At 43.7% G+C, this 18,387-nt stretch overlaps 1 protein-coding gene across 1 annotated transcript in view; it reads right to left on the reverse strand.

Moving 5' to 3' along the window:
• Nucleotides 1-18,387, reverse strand: part of LOC134892612 (baculoviral IAP repeat-containing protein 1-like) — a 177,773-nt gene that overhangs the window by 152,967 nt on the left and 6,419 nt on the right. Inside the window, exons 4-5 of the mRNA XM_063913627.1 lie at nt 11,963-12,044; nt 10,618-10,666 (exon numbers count right to left, since the gene is read on the reverse strand). Of these exons, the coding sequence (XP_063769697.1) occupies nt 10,618-10,666; nt 11,963-12,044 (131 nt within the window). The remainder of the gene's footprint in view (nt 1-10,617; nt 10,667-11,962; nt 12,045-18,387) is intronic.

The following is an 18,387-nucleotide window of genomic DNA, read 5'->3' on the forward strand; positions in this document are numbered from 1 at the left end:
TGTGTAACTCTGCTAAATTCGCCTTGCGACCGATCAACTCGGAATGAGGGCCCATGTTCCATGTCTCTTATGTCTGTAAAGCGACTTTAAATCCTAAAGCGCTATATAAATAAAATAATAATAACAACAATTACTATTATTATTTAGAGTTTGTGGAAGGATTTCTGTAGGCCGTTGCCATTGAAAGTGTAGTTTTTGAAGCTGCAATTGCTGTTTTGTCATAAACTAATTTTTGTGCAATTGATCCAGTTATATGGGTGAAAATGATCTACAGTTGTTGGATCGAGGCCTTCATTGCTTGAAGCAGACTAAACACAGAAAAGCTAACTGCACCCGCTAACAAAAGGAATCTTTTAAAGCCGCTGTGAGTGATGATTGTGTAATTAAGGAGACGTTCCCATGTTAGTGAGCGGATGTACAGACTTTGGTATCCGTTTGGATGGTCAACCATGTTAAGGTCGACCACTATTGATCGACAATGACATAGTCAACATGGACATGGCTTTTTTTTTTAAAGAGATTTTTAACTTTTTCATTATTTACCATTCACGTGGACTACGATTGGGAATGGTAACATGTGCCGAGCACAGTGGTAGCGGAACGAGGTAACTTGCCCGCAGCATGGCGAGTGAAGCGAGGGGACACGGTACAATAATTAGGGTTCCTGGTCATGTTACGGAAAAAATGACACCACAAACAGTTAAAAATTCCATGTCGACCTTTTCATGTGTCGACCTGCCCCGCATCGACCATTTTCATGTGTTGACTATTAGTCCATGTTGAGCATGTCTATGTCGACCATTCATAACAGAACCACAGACATTTTCCCACCTGAAAAATTACCTGATATTTACGTCTACATCAGAGGCTCTCAGCTCTAACCTTCGAGTACCCCCAAGAGGTCATGTTTTGAGGATTTTTGTCTGTGAAAGTAGGTGAGATAATTGCTGACCCAGCAAAATAGATTAACCCCACCTGTGCATGATTAAAGAAATCCGCAAAACATGACCTATTGCCCATACTTGAGGACTGGAGTTGAGAACCCTTGCTCTACATGGAGGAAGGGGATGCGGTCAACATCCCGCTGGACGGGATCCCGGCGGTCGAAATACTGACGCCGGAATCCCGACCGCCACAATCCCGACATATTCTCCCTCCGTGGGTGTCCACGACACCCATAGAGGGAGAATATAATAGTGTGCCGAGCGTAGCGAGGCACCATGCCCACAGCATGGCGAGCGAAGCGAGCCCGTAAGGGGCTGCGTTCCGCTCGACACCCCTGTCGGGATTGTGTGGTCGGGATTCCGGCATCGGTATTTCGACCGCCGGGATCCCGTCCAGCGGGATTACGTACTGATCTCGGAGGAAGTTGTGGTAGAGCAAAAACTGTATAGTTTACTTTCAATGGTAAGGATAGCGTTTCAGCTAGAGATTAGTGGGCTCGGTTTTCAGAGAATTGAGTCCACCTGAACTTCCTAGAACCGAGGGGGTCCGACACCGGGCTCGGATCTCCCACCTATATCAGATACCAAAACGAGGCAAAACTTTATCCGCCCGCTGGCGGATCTTGCGGGTTTTGGATTCAACTGCCAATTTCAAAAGTCCCATTGAAATCAATGAGCTGACCGCTAATTGGCTCAGAGAGCCATCTCTCATGTCTTTCAGTCAATCAGCAGTCAGCCCATTGATTTCAATGAGCTGACAACTGAATGGCTGTAAGGAGTGACGTAACTAATGGGTGCAAAAGGTATGCTTGCTATGGGGCAGCAGCCGCCTCCCACCAACATCAGCACCAACCCCACCAGCGTAGAACTAGCATGGAGCTGGAAGATGTCAGCAGCAATGGGGAGCAGCGGCAACCCAGCCAACAGCACCATATAGCCGGAAGGCGCTGGCAGCAATGGGGAGCAGTGCTGGTAAGATATCTTTTGTTGTGACTGCTCTGTGTCACTCCCCAGGGAAGGTGGTAGTGGTCACAGTGTGCACTGGCCGTGGAGGGAGGTGTATGTATGTATGTATGTATGTAATTGTATGTATGTATGAGAGAGGCAATGTATGTATGTATGTATGAGAGAGGCAATGTATGTATGTATGTATGTATGTATGTATGTATGTATGTATGCAATGCATCTGGAAAGTAATCACAGCGTTTCACTTTTTCTACATTTTGTTATGTTACAGCCTTATTCTAAAATGGAATAAATTAATTTTTTCATTCAAAATTCTACACACAATACCCCATAATAACAACAACGTGAAAAACGTTTTTTTTTTTTAGATTTTTGCAAATGTATTAAAAATAAAAAACTAAGAAATCTCATGTACATACAGTAAGTATTTACAGCCTTTGCCATGAAGCTCAAAATTGAGCTCAGGTGCATCCTGTTTCCACTTATCACCCCTGAGATGTTCCTACAGCTTAATTGAAGTCCACCTGTGGTAAATTCAGTTGATTGGACATGTTTGGAAAGGCACACACCTGTCTAAATAAGGTCCCACACTTGACAGTGCTGTGTATACCGGTGCTGGAATCTCTACACCCGGCATACCCACACCTATTCTCCCTCTTGGGGTCCATGAACCCCCTGGTGGGAGAAAGTTACCGCAGCGTGGTGAGCACAGCGAGCCCGCAAAGTGCTCATTTGCGCTCGCCCAGCTGTTGGTATGCCGGCGGACAGGATTCTGGTGCCGGTATGCTGGCTGCCGAGATCCCGGCCGCCAGCATACCATACTACACCCCTGAGCACAAACCAAGCGTGAAGTCAAAGGAATTGTCTGTAGACCTCCGAGACAGGATTGTCTCGAGGCACAAATCTGGGGAAGGGTACAGAAAATATCTGCTGCTTTAAAGGTCCCAATGAGCACAGTGGCCTCCATCATCCGTAAATGGAAGAAGTTTGGAACCACCAGGACTCTTCCAAGAGCTGGCCGGCAGTCTAAACTGAGCAATCGGGGGACAAGGGCCCTAGTGAGGGAGGTGACCAAGAACTCAATAGTCACTCTAACAGAGCTACAGCATTCCTCTTTAAAAGCATTTAAATCATTTGGAGGGGAGGAGTTATTCCAGTATTACAAGGAATGCAATAAAAGATGCAAAAAAGTCATAAGAGCAGCTAATATTGTAAACGGAAAGCAAATCACTATAGCAGTAAAGCTAATCCAAAAAAGTTTTATAAATACATAAACAGTAAAAAGTAAAAAAAGGAGAGCGTAGGCCCTTTAAAAGATGAACTGGGAGCCTTGATTAACGATGACAAAATAAAAACGGATATACTGAACAATTTTTTTTCAACAGTATTCACCAGGGAGGATCAGAAGGTGATAGTAGTGCAAAATGACAGTGAAGGTAATGATTGTGGGCTAGATGCTTGTTTAAGAGAGGAATTTGTCCTGGAGAGACTAAGCAATTTAAAGATTAATAAATCACCAGGCCCAGATGGTTTTCACCTGAGGGTTATTATGGAACTTAGGGCACAGCTAGCAAGGCACTTATACTTGATTTTCTATAGTTCAATTAGAACAGGTATAGGCCCTCATTCCGAGTTGTTCGCTCGCAAGCTGCTTTTAGCAGATTTGCTCACGCTAAGTCGCCGCCTACTGGGAGTGAATCTTAGCTTCTTAAAATTGCGAACGACGTATTCGCAATATTGCGATTAGACCTCTCTTAGCAGTTTCTGAGTAGCTCCAGACTTACTCGGCATCTGCTATCAGTTCAGTGCTTGTCGTTCCTGGTTTGACATCACAAACACACCCAGCGTTCGTCCAGACACTCCTCCGTTTCTCCAGCCACTCCCGCGTTTTTCCCAGAAACGGTAGCGTTTTTTCGCACACACCCATAAAACGGCCAGTTTCCGCCCAGTAACACCCACTTCCTGTCAATCACATTATGATCACCAGAACGATGAAAAAGCCGTGAGTAAAATTCCTAACTGCATAGCAAATTTACTTGGCGCAGTCGCAGTGCGAACATTGCGCATGCGCAATAAGCGGAAAATCGCTGCGATGCGAAGAAAAATGCAGAGCGAACAACTCGGAATGACCACCATGGTACCGAGGGATTGGCGTGTAGCTGAGGTAGTGCCATTATTTAAAAAGGGTTCTAAAAATTATCCTGGGAACTATAGACCAGTTAGTATAACCTCCATAGTGGCTAAAATATTGAAAGGAATTTTGAGGGATAGCATAGAGGATTATCTGTGGAATACTAATATTATTAGCAAAAGTCAGCATGGGTTTGTGAGGGACAGATCATGTCAAACTAACTTAATTAGCTTCTACGAGGAAGTGAGCGATAATCTTGACCAGGGCAAAGCAGTGGATGTGGTCTATTTAGATTTTGCAAAAGCCTTCGATACAGTGCTTCACAGGCAGCGGTGCAAGTATGCGGGTATGCTCGGGTACGGAGTACCCATAAGAATTTGGCTGCGGGTACGCAGTACCACCTGCCACACACTTTGGCATTACCACAATTATAATGTGCCACAAAGCCACAAGACCGTGGTGCATGGCAGCATGACGGCTCCTCCCACTTTATCAGGGTTACTGGGAATGCGATAGTGGCTGTATTTTCATGTTATAATTGAGACATTACTATATATTGTTATTAAATTGGGGGCATAACTATATATTTCTATTATACTAGAAGTATCACTATATATTTCTATTATACTGGAGGCATTACTATAAAAGGGGGGCTGTCATGTGGCCACGCCGCTAGTGTCATGTAGCCACTTCCACTAGCAGCATGTGACCACGCCCCCTCATAACACATGACCACGCCCATTTTCAGCACTCAGTACCACTAAGAAAATATTTCTGCTTGCACCACTGTTCACAGGAGACTGATCATCAAATTAAGGGAACTTGGCCTACTATTTGTACATGGATAGGTAAATGGCTGGATAACAGGGTACAACAAGTATTGGTCAATGGGATGTTCTCCAGCTGGGTACCAGTAGTCAGCGGAATACCGCAAGGGTCCGTACTTGGCCCGCTACTGTTCAATATATTTATTAATGATCTAGGAATAGGCCTGGGAAGCACAGTGTCAATCTTTGCAGATGATACTAAACTGTGTAAGGTAATTAATTCGGAACTCGATGTGGAGTCTCTACAGAATTACTTACTTAAACTTGAAATATGGGCGTCTAAATGGGGAATGAGGTTCAATATTGAAAAATGCAAAGTTATGCACTTTGGGATTAAAAATAAACTTGCATCCTGCACACTTAATGGGGAATATATAGGGTAACAATACTGGAAAAAGATTTGGGGGTGCTCATAGATAATAGGTTTAATAACAGTACACAATGTCAAAATGCAGCAAAGAAGGCAAGTAAGGTCCTTGCGTGCATAAAATGGGGTATTGAGACAGGGGACGAGGATGTTATCCTTCCTCTGTACAAATCATTGGTGCGACCGTACTTGGAAATATTGTGTTCAGTTTTGGGCACCATATTTTAAAAAAGATATCAGGGATCTCGAAAGAGTTCAAAGATGCGCAACTAAACTGATTAAAGGGTTAGAGACACTGGAGTATGAGGAAAGGCTTAGAAGGTTAATGTATTCCCTTAAAAAGAGGTGTCTAAGAGGAGACATTATTAATATCTTCAAATATGTAAAGGGTCAATATAAAGAGTTAGCAGGCGATTTATTTATTAATAGAACTCTGTATAGGACACGTGGGCACTCACTGAGGCTAGAGGAGAGAAAATTCCTTACTAACCATAGGAAAGGGTTCTTCACCCTAAGGGCAATAAGGATTTGGAACTCCCTACTGGAGAAGGTAATAATGGCGGACTCTGTAAATGCATTTAAAAACAGTTTGGACAGTTTTCTAGCTGATAAAAGTATCCAAGGCTATAGCATTTAATCATTGAGATTAAGCAACTGGGAGTGGTACGAAATATAGTTGTCAATTGGTACGAAACCATTACTTCAGATGGTGCATTGTAGTGTGCACAGCTTGATACGGAGCGCAGGTTGAACCTGATGGGCATTTTGCCTCTTTTCAACCTCATTAACTATGTTACTATGAGGAGAACCTTCCAGAAGGACAACCATCTTTGCAGCAATCCACCAATCAGGCCAGACGGAAGCCACTCCTTAGTGAAAAAAAGCACATGGCAGCCTGCCTGCAGTTTGCCAAGATGCACATGAAGGACTCTCAGACCATGAGAAACAAAATACTCTGGTCTGATGATACAAAGATTGAAATCTTTGGCGTGAATGCCAGGCGTCATGTCTGGTGGAAACCAGGTACCGCTCATCACCAGGCTAATACCATCCCTACAGTTAAGCATGGTGGTGGTGACAACATCCTGCTGTGGGGTGATTTTCAGTGGCAGGAACTGGGAGACTAGTCAGGATAAAGGGAAAGATGAATGCAGTAATGTACCAAGACATCCTGGATGAAAACCTGCCTAGAGCGCTCTTGACCTCAGACTGGGGCAACAGTTCATCTTTCAGCTGGACAACGACCCTAAGCACATGCCAAGATATTAAAGGTGTGGCTTCAGGACAACTCTGTGAATGTCATTGAGTGGCCCAGCCAGAGCCCAGACTTGAATCCGATTGAACATCTCTGGAGAGATCTGACAATGGCTATGCACCAACGCGTCCCATCCAACCTGATGGAGCTTGAGAGGTGCTGCAAAGAGGAATGGGTGAAACTGCCCAAAGATAGGTGTGCCAAGCTTGTGGCATCATATTCAAAAAGACTTGAGGCTGTGATTGCTTCCAAAGGTGCATCAACAAAGTATTAAGCAAAGGCAGTGAATACTTATGTACATGTTATTTCTTCGTTTTTTTTTTAATTTTTAATACATTTGCAAAAATCTAAAAAAAAAATATTTTTTCACGTTGTCATTATGGAGTAGTGTGCGTAGAGTTTTGAAGGAAATAATTACTGAGAGGCAGTTTGTAGATGTATGTATGTAAATGTGAGAGGCAGTGTATGAATGTACATGTGAGAGAGGCAGTGTTTGGATTTATGAGAGGCAGTGTATGGATGTGTGTATCTCCGCACGTCCCTGGTAAGAAGTACCTTGCAATGTGTTAAGTATGTGAATGTGTGTGTTGGGCCATTATTCCTAGTTCCCCACTGATGCATCCAGGGCCGACTGGGCTGTGTCGGTGATCTGTGATGGCCTTTATATTTATTTATAATCTCCCACCTGTTACATCCAGTCTTTTATTTACTTCTGCCTGCCTGTTTACACTTGCTACACACACAGTTATGTGTGTGTATAATCATGACTACTATATAACCCTGTGTATGTGTGCTAGTGCAGTGCGTTGTAACCCTATGTGTGTGCTGATGCAGTGAGGTATAAACCTGTGTGTGCTGGAAAATTTGTGGTGTTACCCTCTGTGTGCTGCTGCAGTGTGGTGTAACTCTGTTGTGTGCTCGTGCAGTGCAGTGTTACCATGTGTGTGTGCTGGTGCAGTGCTGTATAACTCTGTCGTGTGCTCCTGCAGTGCAGTGTTACCATGTGTGTGTGCTGGTGCAGTGGGGGGGGGGGGGGGGGTATAATGAATGATGATGAGGAGGACTGATGAGGAATGAGGAGGGGATCTACCATGGTGTAATGCCTATAAGGATCTCTTCTGTGGTATAATATGTATAAGCGGCTCTACTGTGGTGTAACATGTATCAGGAGTACTACTATGTGGCATAACGTGCATTAGCGGCTCTTCTGTGGTGTAATGTGTATATGCCGCTCTACTGTGGTGTAACATGTTTAAGGGGTAATACTAGGTGGTGTAATGTGATTATCGGACATTACTGTGCGGCGTAATGTATAATATATCATGTATTTGTGCGGCTGCTCTGTCACTTAATTTAATCAGGTACAGTAGCCCACTGCAGCCTTTGGCCAATATTGGTGAAAAGTTGAAAACAATATTGTGAGCTGTGAGGTGGTCAAAATTGACTGGAAATGACTGGAAATTAATGTTATTTGGGTTAATAATACCTTAAGAACAAAAAAGGGCCAAATTATGTGATTTTAGCAGTTGTTATCAATTTTCTGAAAAAAATACAGATCCAAAACCAAAACAAGTGAGGGCGATTTTGTCAAAACCAATACCAAAACACAAAGTTAATACAGATCAAAAATCAAAACGTGAGGGTGATTTTGGCAAAACCAATCCCAAAAACAAAACACGAAGTTAATACAGATCCAAAACCAAAACCACATGACAGGCAGGGTTGTTCTGGGCCGAAAAAAGGGCATGTCTACACGGGAATGGGGGCGGGGCTACATGTAAATCTGGGGGCTGGGCTACATGGGACCAGGCTGCTGATGATGATGAGGATGAGCTGAAGAGACGGCCAACCAGACTGTTAGGTAAGTGCAGGGATAAAGAGTGAGTGAGAGAGACAGTGTATGTATATGTGTGTGTATGTATAGATGGAGCCGTACTTATCCAGTGCGGCTCCATCGCAGGCATGTACTCCCGGCATGATTAGGCAATCTGTCCGCCTAGCCTCGCCGGGACTGCACAGAGAAGCTCTCCCATTCTAGTGAGTGGGACGTGTCTCCTTCAGCGTCTCCGACACAGATGCACATGTGCCCCGGACAGAGATGCTCTCCCATTCTAGTAAATGGGGCGCGTCTCTGTCACGGGTGCGCATGCCCGCCCCCGGACAGAGACACTCCCGGCATTAGGCGCGCCCAGGCACAGACAGCTATGACTAGCGTGGCTCCATCTGTATGTATGTATGTATGTGTGTGTGTGTGTGTGTGTGTGTGAGTTGTGTGTTTAAATGCCATTTCTGTGGACATTATATATAAGCGGCACTACTATGATGGGCATTACGTAAAAGCGGCGCTATGACCTAGGGCATTACGTAAAAGCAGCACTACTACTATGGGCATTATGTAAAAGTGGCACTACTACCATGGGCATTACTTAAAAGCGGCACTACTACTATGGGCATTACATAAAAGCGGCGCTACTACTATGGGCATTATGTAAAAGTGGCACTACTACTATGGGCATTACATAAAAGTGGCGCTACTACTATGGGCATTATGTAAAATTGGCGCTACTTCTATGGTCATTACTTAAAAGCAGCACTACTACTATGGGAATTATGTAAAAGCGGTGCTACTACTATGGGCATTACGTATAAGTGGCAATACTACTATGGGCATTACATATAAGAGCTACTAATATGGGCATTATGTGTTTGAGGGGTGCTACTACTGTGGGCATTATGTATAAGCGGCTCTGCTAATATGGGCATTACATATATGGAGTGGGCATTATGTGTTTAAATGGTGCTACTAGTATGGGTATTACATATAAGGGGTGCTACTGGTATGGGCATTACATATAAGGCGTGGTACTACTATGGGCATTATGTTTAAGGGGTGCTAATACTATGGACAATACATATAAGTGGCGCTACTACTATGGGCATTACGTATAAGGAGTGCTACTACTTTGGCCATTACGTATAATGGGCGCTGCTACTATGGGCATTATGTATACAAGGTGCTACTACTATGGGCATTATGTGTTTAAGTGGCGCTACCACTGTGGACATTGTGTTAAAAGCATTATGTATAAGGGGTGCTAATACTATGGGCATTATGTGTATAAGTGGTACTACTACTATGGGCATTATGCATAGGTGATAATACTACTATGTGCATTATGTGTATAAGTGGCACGACTACTGTGGGCATTATGTATAAGGGGCACTACTACTATGGGCATTACGTATATGGGGTGCTACTACTATGGGCTTTATGTATAAGCAGCACTACTACGGGGGGCATTATGTGTATAAGTGGCGCTACTACTATGGGCATTAAGTATAAGCGTCGCTATTATTGAGGGAATTATGTGTATGAGTGGCACTACTACTGGGTGCATTATGTGTAAGAGGCGCTACTACTTCAATTGTAAAGTTCAATAAATGTTTGTGGTTTGGGTCTGCACAAGATATAGATCAATAATGTTGTATCTAATTTAGTTTGATATTCCCAATTAGATATTTCTACCAATGTAAGGCTATTTTTTACGTTATTTTTATTTACACTAGGTTGGTGGTGCTCCCAGATGTAGTTCAGGAAAATTACTGTATAGTCAAAGAAAAGGCTTTGCAAAGAGCAAAAAGACTGATTAGTCTATCTTGGGCACACTTTTGATTGTATATGTATGTTAATATATAATTTGATTATTTAAAACAAAACTTTTAATAGTATACACTTAAAAAGAGATCAGATGACATTTTTTACACATAATTGATCAAAAAAGTTATTAAATAAATGTAATTTTAAGTGGGAAAATCACCCTCTTTGTAATTGATGTGGCTTCAATATAATTTAATTAATTTGTTATACACCCCACTGAATGAGTAATAAGAGGAAGTAATTCCCCACAAAAATGTGAGTAAGAACATTTGTTAGAGCGAAAATATATTCTGTTTGATACTTATTAGTTAAATCTAGGGGATAGGATTAAAACCCAATGTTATGGCTCCATATGTAATTTTTTAAAATGATGTCAGATCCAGATTTTGCAACCCCATCCCTCCAAATTCACACCAGCAAATCATTGCTAGTCCACCTGTTATTAATTTATGTAACATTATATTCTTACCTATTGTTGATAGTAACGGTTTGTTTAAAACATCTGTGAAGGATGAACCCTGAAACAATAGCATTTCCATTATACAGTAACAGTACATGTCATCTAGAAATTGATTACACATTAGTTATTCTGTTTATTATTTAATTACAAACTTTTTTTTTAAATCCACATAATCTGTGTTTTATTCAGCCCATACATATAACAGGCAAATCTCTGATGCCAATACAATCCACCGATCAGCAACTGGTGGACGAGGATGATTACCAATTTCTCAGGAAATCTGCAAAATACTGCATGTTAAAAATCCCCAACTTGCCAATTCCAATAATTTTTGGGTCAGTATTGGCAAATGAAGATTGCACAACATGTTAGAATTTGCCGATTCTCCGAGCCATGCATTGGCAGAACAAGGAATTGGCCCATTGCTGATGTAGACCACGTTACTGTAATTCATGTATTTGTTTATTTATTTATTGTTGCTACTTTCTGTGTTTATTGTTTATGGGATCTGTAGGGTATCCTGTCTCGCGGGCTTGCTGCACTCACCATGCTTCGGGCCCAGTGGTGACCTTCGGGCTCGGTGGCGACCTTAGGTCGCCACAGGGTTGTATTCCCCCTCGGGTGGTGGCATGGACCACCACCCGAGTGGAGATTTGGCCAGTGGTCAGATATTTCACCGGGTGTCGGGATTCCGGCATCGGTCTCCTGACATCTGGGATCCCGACAACTGGCAAATTGATTGCCTCACATTGTTTATAAACACTTTATGTGTTTATTGACTATGGGGGTATCCAATTAGCCACGACAAGCCAGAGCTTACACCCAAGTTTATTGCATGCCTTAAGTAGAATCCGCAATAAGTGCCCCCCAGACTTGTGATAAGTGCCGCGAAAATACATAAGTCCGTGGATTTTCACATGAAAAATGGGTGTTTTTACTGGACCTAATTGTATAGGGGTGAGAAATAAAAGTACTTTTAGCACCCGCGCACAAGCACGGGTAATTGAATACCCCTATATATCTCCCACATAATTATGTTTTTTTTTTTTACTATTCCAGAAAAAAAAACCTTTGAAATTTGAATGATCAGTTTGTTATATCTGAAGTCAGTATTAGGTGTTGAAATGGGTGTGGTATGTTTTGTTAACATTCAGAATGTTGACATTCTCACATTTATGTCAGTGCTGACATACTGAATGTCAACATTCTGTACATGTTGACGTTCCGGTGTTGACATTCTTAAAGTTGACATATTGACTACATATGGTTAAAACTGCTTATTATGTCTGTTTATTTTATCCTTATTTAAGAAAACAAAAGATATTCTCAGGTACCAATGCCATCTGATACTTACCATCACTCCCCCAAATCCACAGTAACTTGAAATGTATTGCTCAATTTCATCTCTAGTTTTTTTGATCCGGAGAAATGAGCACCTTTAATTAAATAAAAATATGTATGAAATTATTTTTGTAATATTTGGTACCATAAATGAATCATCTTGAAGCAGTGCTAGTTAAACATAGTGGATTTGCATATATCAAATAATAATTTTTAAACATGTGTGAAATGAGATACAGTAAAATATAAATATGTGATTATCTATTTTGTTTTCTTATCATTCTGTATGTTTCTAGAATGCAGTATCCTTCTTTAATCTGCAGGGGTCACTGTTGAAATGTCTGTCCATAGAAAGCACTTGGCTGACCAGCCAATCTTTCCATATACAGCTACAGTATGTAAACAGTAATTCCTAGAGACTTAAAAAATGATAATAAAATAATAGAATTATGTCATAGCCTCATGCTACAATTAGACATTTTATAAAACAGCTTTCATTAGACTATATATATATATATATATATATATATATATTAGAATTTTAATGTTTCACATCATGATCTTAGTAGAAAGAAGAGTAAAGTAGGGATGAGCAGGTTCCCCCCGGACTTCACAATCCGAGTTCGGATCCGAGTGTGGCTCGGGTTTTCCTGCCAGACTCATGAGGCAAAACGTCATCATCCTGGTGTCGGATTCTTGCGAGATCAGGAATTTGTATATTTCGCGCCTCCCGCCCCGCCATCTTCACTCCAGTTTTGGAGAGTGTAGCGAGAGGACGTGTCTCCTCAGTGTCTGTGCGGGAAAGTGGCGTGGTGCGTGGGGTGGTGACCTGCTTTTTTGTATCATTCCAGTGGTGCTGTCTTGTGCTGCATCAGTCCAGTGGTGGTGTCCTGTGCTGCCATAAGTCCAATGCTGCTGTATAAGTCTAGTCCAGTGGTGCTGTCTTGTGCTGCATCAGTCCCCAGTGGTGGTGTCCTGTGCTGTCATAAATCCAGTGGTGGTGTCCTGTGCTGCCATAAGTCCAGTGCTGCAGTATAAGTCCAGTCCAGTGGTGCTGTGTTGTTCTGCATCAGTCCAGTGGTGGTGTCCTGTACTGCCATAAGTCCAGTGGTGGTGTCCTGTGCTGCCATGAGTCCAGTGGTGCTGCTGTATAAGTCCAGTCCAGTGGTGCTGCCGTATAAATCCAGTCCAGTGGTGCTGCTGTATAAGTCCAGTCCAGTGGTGCTGCCGTATAAGTCCAGTCCAGTGGTGCTGCTGTATAAGTCCAACGGTACTGCCGTATAAGTCCAGTGGTACTGCAGTATAAATGCAGGAGTACTGCCGTATAAATCCAGTGGTGCTGTCCTGTGCTGTATATTATTTACTCCAAATAAAGGGATTATTAACATTTAATCCAAATTTTTTTTTACGGGGTTTGCACTGTGTGGTGTAGGGGTACGCTCTCCTGTGCTGCATATTATTATAATAACTTCAAATAAAATGGTTATTATCCAAATAATTTTTACAGGCTTTGCTGTGTGTGTGTGTGTGTGTGTGGTGTAGGGGTACGCTCTCCTGTGCAGCATATTATTAGAATAACTCCAAATAAAAGGGTTATTATCCAAATAATTTTTACAGGCTTTGCCGTGTGTGTGTGTGGTTTAGGGGTACGCTCTCCTGTGCTACATGTTATTATAATAACTCCAAGTAAGAGAGTTATTATCCAAATAATTTTTACAGGCTTTGCAGTGTGTGTGTGGTTTAGGGGTACAAAAAGAAGTGAAGTGGAGTATACAGCGCTGAGTGCTATAGGATGGAGTTTTTATACACAAAAGCAGCTGTGCAAACTTCACGCCAAGTATGTACTGTTAAAGGTGGATCAGATCAATAAGATCACCGTCCATACTGTGTCTCTCTCTAATGTAATGACACTCACTTTAAATAAACAGATGACGTTCACTGAAAGGTATCTTTAAACATGCACTTCCGTCCTGGACCTCCAGTTTAACCCGTAACACCAGTATTGACCATGGATAGATGACCATAAATAGATACCAGGTAAATATAGATAAAAAGATCCCGTCAGGGAGTTTATTTAACAGAGTAAAATGGTAAGTTCACAGAACAGCAGAACTCGTACCCCTTCCTGGATCAGGCTGCGCTCGGGATGTCTCAGTCCGCTGTTTAATAAAGAATTTGAAACCAAGTGGTTTTTAAAATAATGTGTTTTAATTAGTTTTTTTCTCTTCCCTTATGTTCTCTGGTTACACCTGGAGGATTTGTATGAATGGGGATTGATTGGAATGTCAATTCTTGTTTTGATAAGGGTTTTCTTATTATAAGAATAATGACTTGCAATATGTTTATAATGTATATTTTATTACTATGTATTTTTAATTGTGTAAATATATTCACTGGAATTAATTAGTTCTATTATAGCCTTCACTATATATACTGGGAGGTACTATGTGGTAGACTCTGGTATATTTAGCTCATGTTTATCATGTCAGAATGGATGTGTGTGAGAAATCAGCGCCACCTGTTCATCGTGATTGAATTTGGATGGATCCAATCAGAAAATTCCTATGGGTAAATATATGAAAATTTGGACCTCCTACAGCAGATCTTGAGAAAGGGTGCGGATCCCCGAAACGCGTTGATGCTGTAGGCAGGGTTATTATCCAAATAATTTTTACAGGGTTTGCCCTGTGTGGTTTAGGGGTATGCTTAGGGGTATGCTCTCCTGTGCTGCATATTATTATAATAACTCCAAATAAAAGGGTTAGTATCCAAATAATTTTTACAAGCTTTGCCGGGTGTGTGTGTTGTTTAAGGGTACGCTCTCCTGTGCCACATATTGGGCCTAATTCTGAGTTGATCGCAGCAGCAATTTTGTTAGCAGTTGGGCAAAATCATGTGCACTACAGGGGGGACAGATATAACATTTGCAGAGAGAGTTAGATTTGGGTGGGTTATATTGTTTCTGTGCAGGGTAAATACTGGCTGCTTTATTTTTACACTGCAATTTAGATTGCAGATTGAACATACCACACCCAAATCTAACTCTCTCTGCACATGTTATATCTGCCTCCCCTGCAGTGCACATGGTTTTGTCCAACTGCTAACAAAAATCCTGCTGCGATCAACTCAGTATTACCCCCATTGTTCTATAACTCCAGAAAAATAACGGATAACAAAAATTTGGAGGACAAAATAGGGAAAGATCAAGAACCACTTCCTCCTAGTGCTGAAGCCGCTGCCACTAGTCATGACATAGACAATGAAATGCCATCAACGTCGTCTGCCAAGGCCGATGCCCAATGTCATAGTAGAGGGCATGTAAAATCCAAAAAGCCAAAGTTCAGTAAAATTACTCAAAAAAATAAATTTAAATCAGCTGAGGAGAAACGTAAACTTGCCAATATGCCGTTTACGACATGGAGTGGCAAGGAACAGCTAAGGCCCTGGCTTATGTTCACGACTAGTGGTTCAGCTTCACATGACGATGGAAGCCCTCATCCTCCCACTAGAAAAATGAAAAGAATAAAGCTGGCAAAAGCACAGCAAAGAACTGTGCGTTCTAAGATGGTATCATAAATCCCCAAGGAGAGTCCAAGTGTGTCGGCAGTTGCGATGCCTGACCTTCCCAACAATGGATGGGAAGCAGAGCCGGATTAAGACCATGGGGGGCCCTGGGCACTTAAGAGAGTGGGGCCCCTAATAGAGAAGGCAGAAAATATATATATATATATATATATATATATATACACACACATATACATATATATATACACACACATATATATATATATATATATTTGCCTCCCCAAGCAGCACACCCCCTGCCACACCGCAGATCGGATCTCTCTTCCGATCCGATCTGCGGTGCTGTGCTCCCCGTCTCCCGTCCTCACTGCAGCAGCGGACGCACAGACAGTCGCGCCGGCAAAAAGGGTGTGTGGCTTTGTCGAAATGGGCGTGGCTTTGTGTGGAGGGCGTGGCAGTGCAGGAAAAGACTACCTTATACCCCAGTTTTGCAACCTGCACGCCCAGACGTTGGCCACCACAGGAAAGAAAAATAATCCTGATTCATGCCCCTTACATTATTTGTCATTTTTCCTCCTTATAGTAATGCCCAGTATACATTATTCCACATACTGCAATGGCCCTTAGACATTATGCCACACACAATAATGCACATGACACAATATGCACACACTGTAATGCCCCAGACACATTATGCCACACACCGTAATGCCTGTGACACATTATGACAGGAATCGCAATGCCCGTTATACATTATGCTACACACTGCAATGCCCCTGATACATTATAGCACATACAATGTCTGTGACACAGTATGACACACACCACAATGATCCCGAGACATTATACCACATACCACAATGCCCGTGATATAGTATACAACACACCGTAATGCCTGATACATTATGACACACACCGCAATGTCCGTGATACATTATGCCACACACCGTAATGCCCATTACACATTAAGTTCTACAGTAAGGCTTCTAATTACTTTTAAATTACTTGCTCATTGCCAGGGGTTTCATGCTCTTGGTTCCATGCACGGTGCCAGGGGTTTTCATGCTCAGGGTGTCATGCTCGTTGCCAGGGGTTTCATGCACTGGGTGTCATGCTCGTTGCTAGGGGGTAGTGCTTGTTGCTAGGGCCATGCTCCCAGTGCCACATATGCCCCCAGTGCCAGATATTCCCCCACAGTGCCAGGTATATGCCCCTAGTGCCAGATATTCCCCCACAGTGCCAGGTACATGCCCCCAGTGTCACATATACCCCCCCCCAGTGCCACATATGCCCCCTCAGTGCCTGCTCCCCCCAGTACCAAATATTCCCCCACAGTGCCACATATGCCCCCTCAGTGCCTGCTCCCCCCAGTGCCAAATATTCCCCCACAGTGCCAGGTATATGCCCCCAGTGCCAGATCTGCCCCCACAGTGCCAGGTATATGCCCCCAGTGCCAGATCTGCCCCCCACAGTGCCAGGTATATGCCCCCTGTGCCAGATCTGCCCCCCACAGTGCCAGGTATATGCCCCCAGTGCCAGATCTGCCCCCACAGTGCCAGGTATATGCCCCCAGTGCCAGATCTTCCCCCCACAGTGCCAGGTATATGCCCCCAGTGCCAGATCTGCCCCCACAGTGCCAGGTATATGCCCCCAGTGCCAGATCTGCCCCCACAGTGCCAGGTATATGCCCCCAGTGCCAGATCTGCCCCCCACAGTGCCAGGTATATGCCCCCAGTGCCAGATCTGCCCCCCACAGTGCCAGGTATATGCCCCAAGTGCCTGCTCCCCTGCCCCCCCCCCCATGTGTTGGAGGGACACGGAGCGCATCGCGCGTCTCTCCTGTGTCCCTCCTGGCTCTCCCCCGGCTGGTCTAATAAAGGAAGTGCCGGTTCGTGAGCCAGTCAGAGCTCACGAACGGCACTTCCTTAGACCGGCCGGGGGAGAGCCAGGGAGGGACACAGGAGAGACGCGCGATGTGCGTTCCGTGTCCCTCCAACACAGCAGGGAGGGAGAGGAGACCGCAGATTGACATGCGGACGCTCGTCCGCATGTCAATCTGTTCTAAGTCAGTGGCTCCCCCGCAGCCCCTCGCCCCCAAGCCACCGCGAGGGCTGCGGGGGCAGTAGTTACGCCACTGCGCACAGACAGGACAGCTGAGCTGAGCGACGGCTCAGCTGTCCAATAAAGTATGAATGAAGCAGCTTGCCGCTCAGTCATTGGCTGGGCACGCAGGCTGTTTCATTGATACATTATTGGACAGCTGAGCCATCGCTCAGCTCAGCTGTCCTGTCTGTGTGCAGCTGCTGCAGTGAGGACGGGAGCCGGGGAGCACAGCACCGCAGATCGGATCGGAAGAGAGATCCGATCTGCGGTGTAGCAGGGGGCCCTTTTGGAAAGGGGGGCCCGGGGTACGTATCCCCGGGCCCCCCCCTTAATCCGGCTCTGATGGGAAGAGGTGGCTCCTTCCACCATTTGCACACCCTCTGAAAGTACTGGAAGGAGCACCCACAGTCCAGTTTCTGATATTCAAATTGAAGATGTCACTATTGAAGTACACCAGGATGAGACATGGGTGTTGCTGGCGCTGAGGAGGAAGTTGACGATGAGGATTCTGATGGTGATGTGGTTTGTTTAAATCAGGCACCGGGGGAGACCGTTGTTGTCCGTGGGATGAATAATCCCATTGTCATGCCTGGGCAAACTACCGAAAAAGCCACCTCTTCGGTGTGGAATTATTTCTCCACAAATCCGGACAACAGGTGTCAAGCCATCTGTTGCCTTTGTCAATCCTTAATAAGTAGGGATAAGAATGTTAACCACCTAGGAACATCCTCCCTTATATGTCACCTGTAGCACATTCATCATAAGTCATTATCAAGGTCAGAAACTTTGGGTAATAGTGTAAGCAGTCCA

This window comes from Pseudophryne corroboree, chromosome 1 (assembly GCF_028390025.1).
Source record: "Pseudophryne corroboree isolate aPseCor3 chromosome 1, aPseCor3.hap2, whole genome shotgun sequence".
NCBI lineage: Eukaryota > Metazoa > Chordata > Amphibia > Anura > Myobatrachidae > Pseudophryne > Pseudophryne corroboree.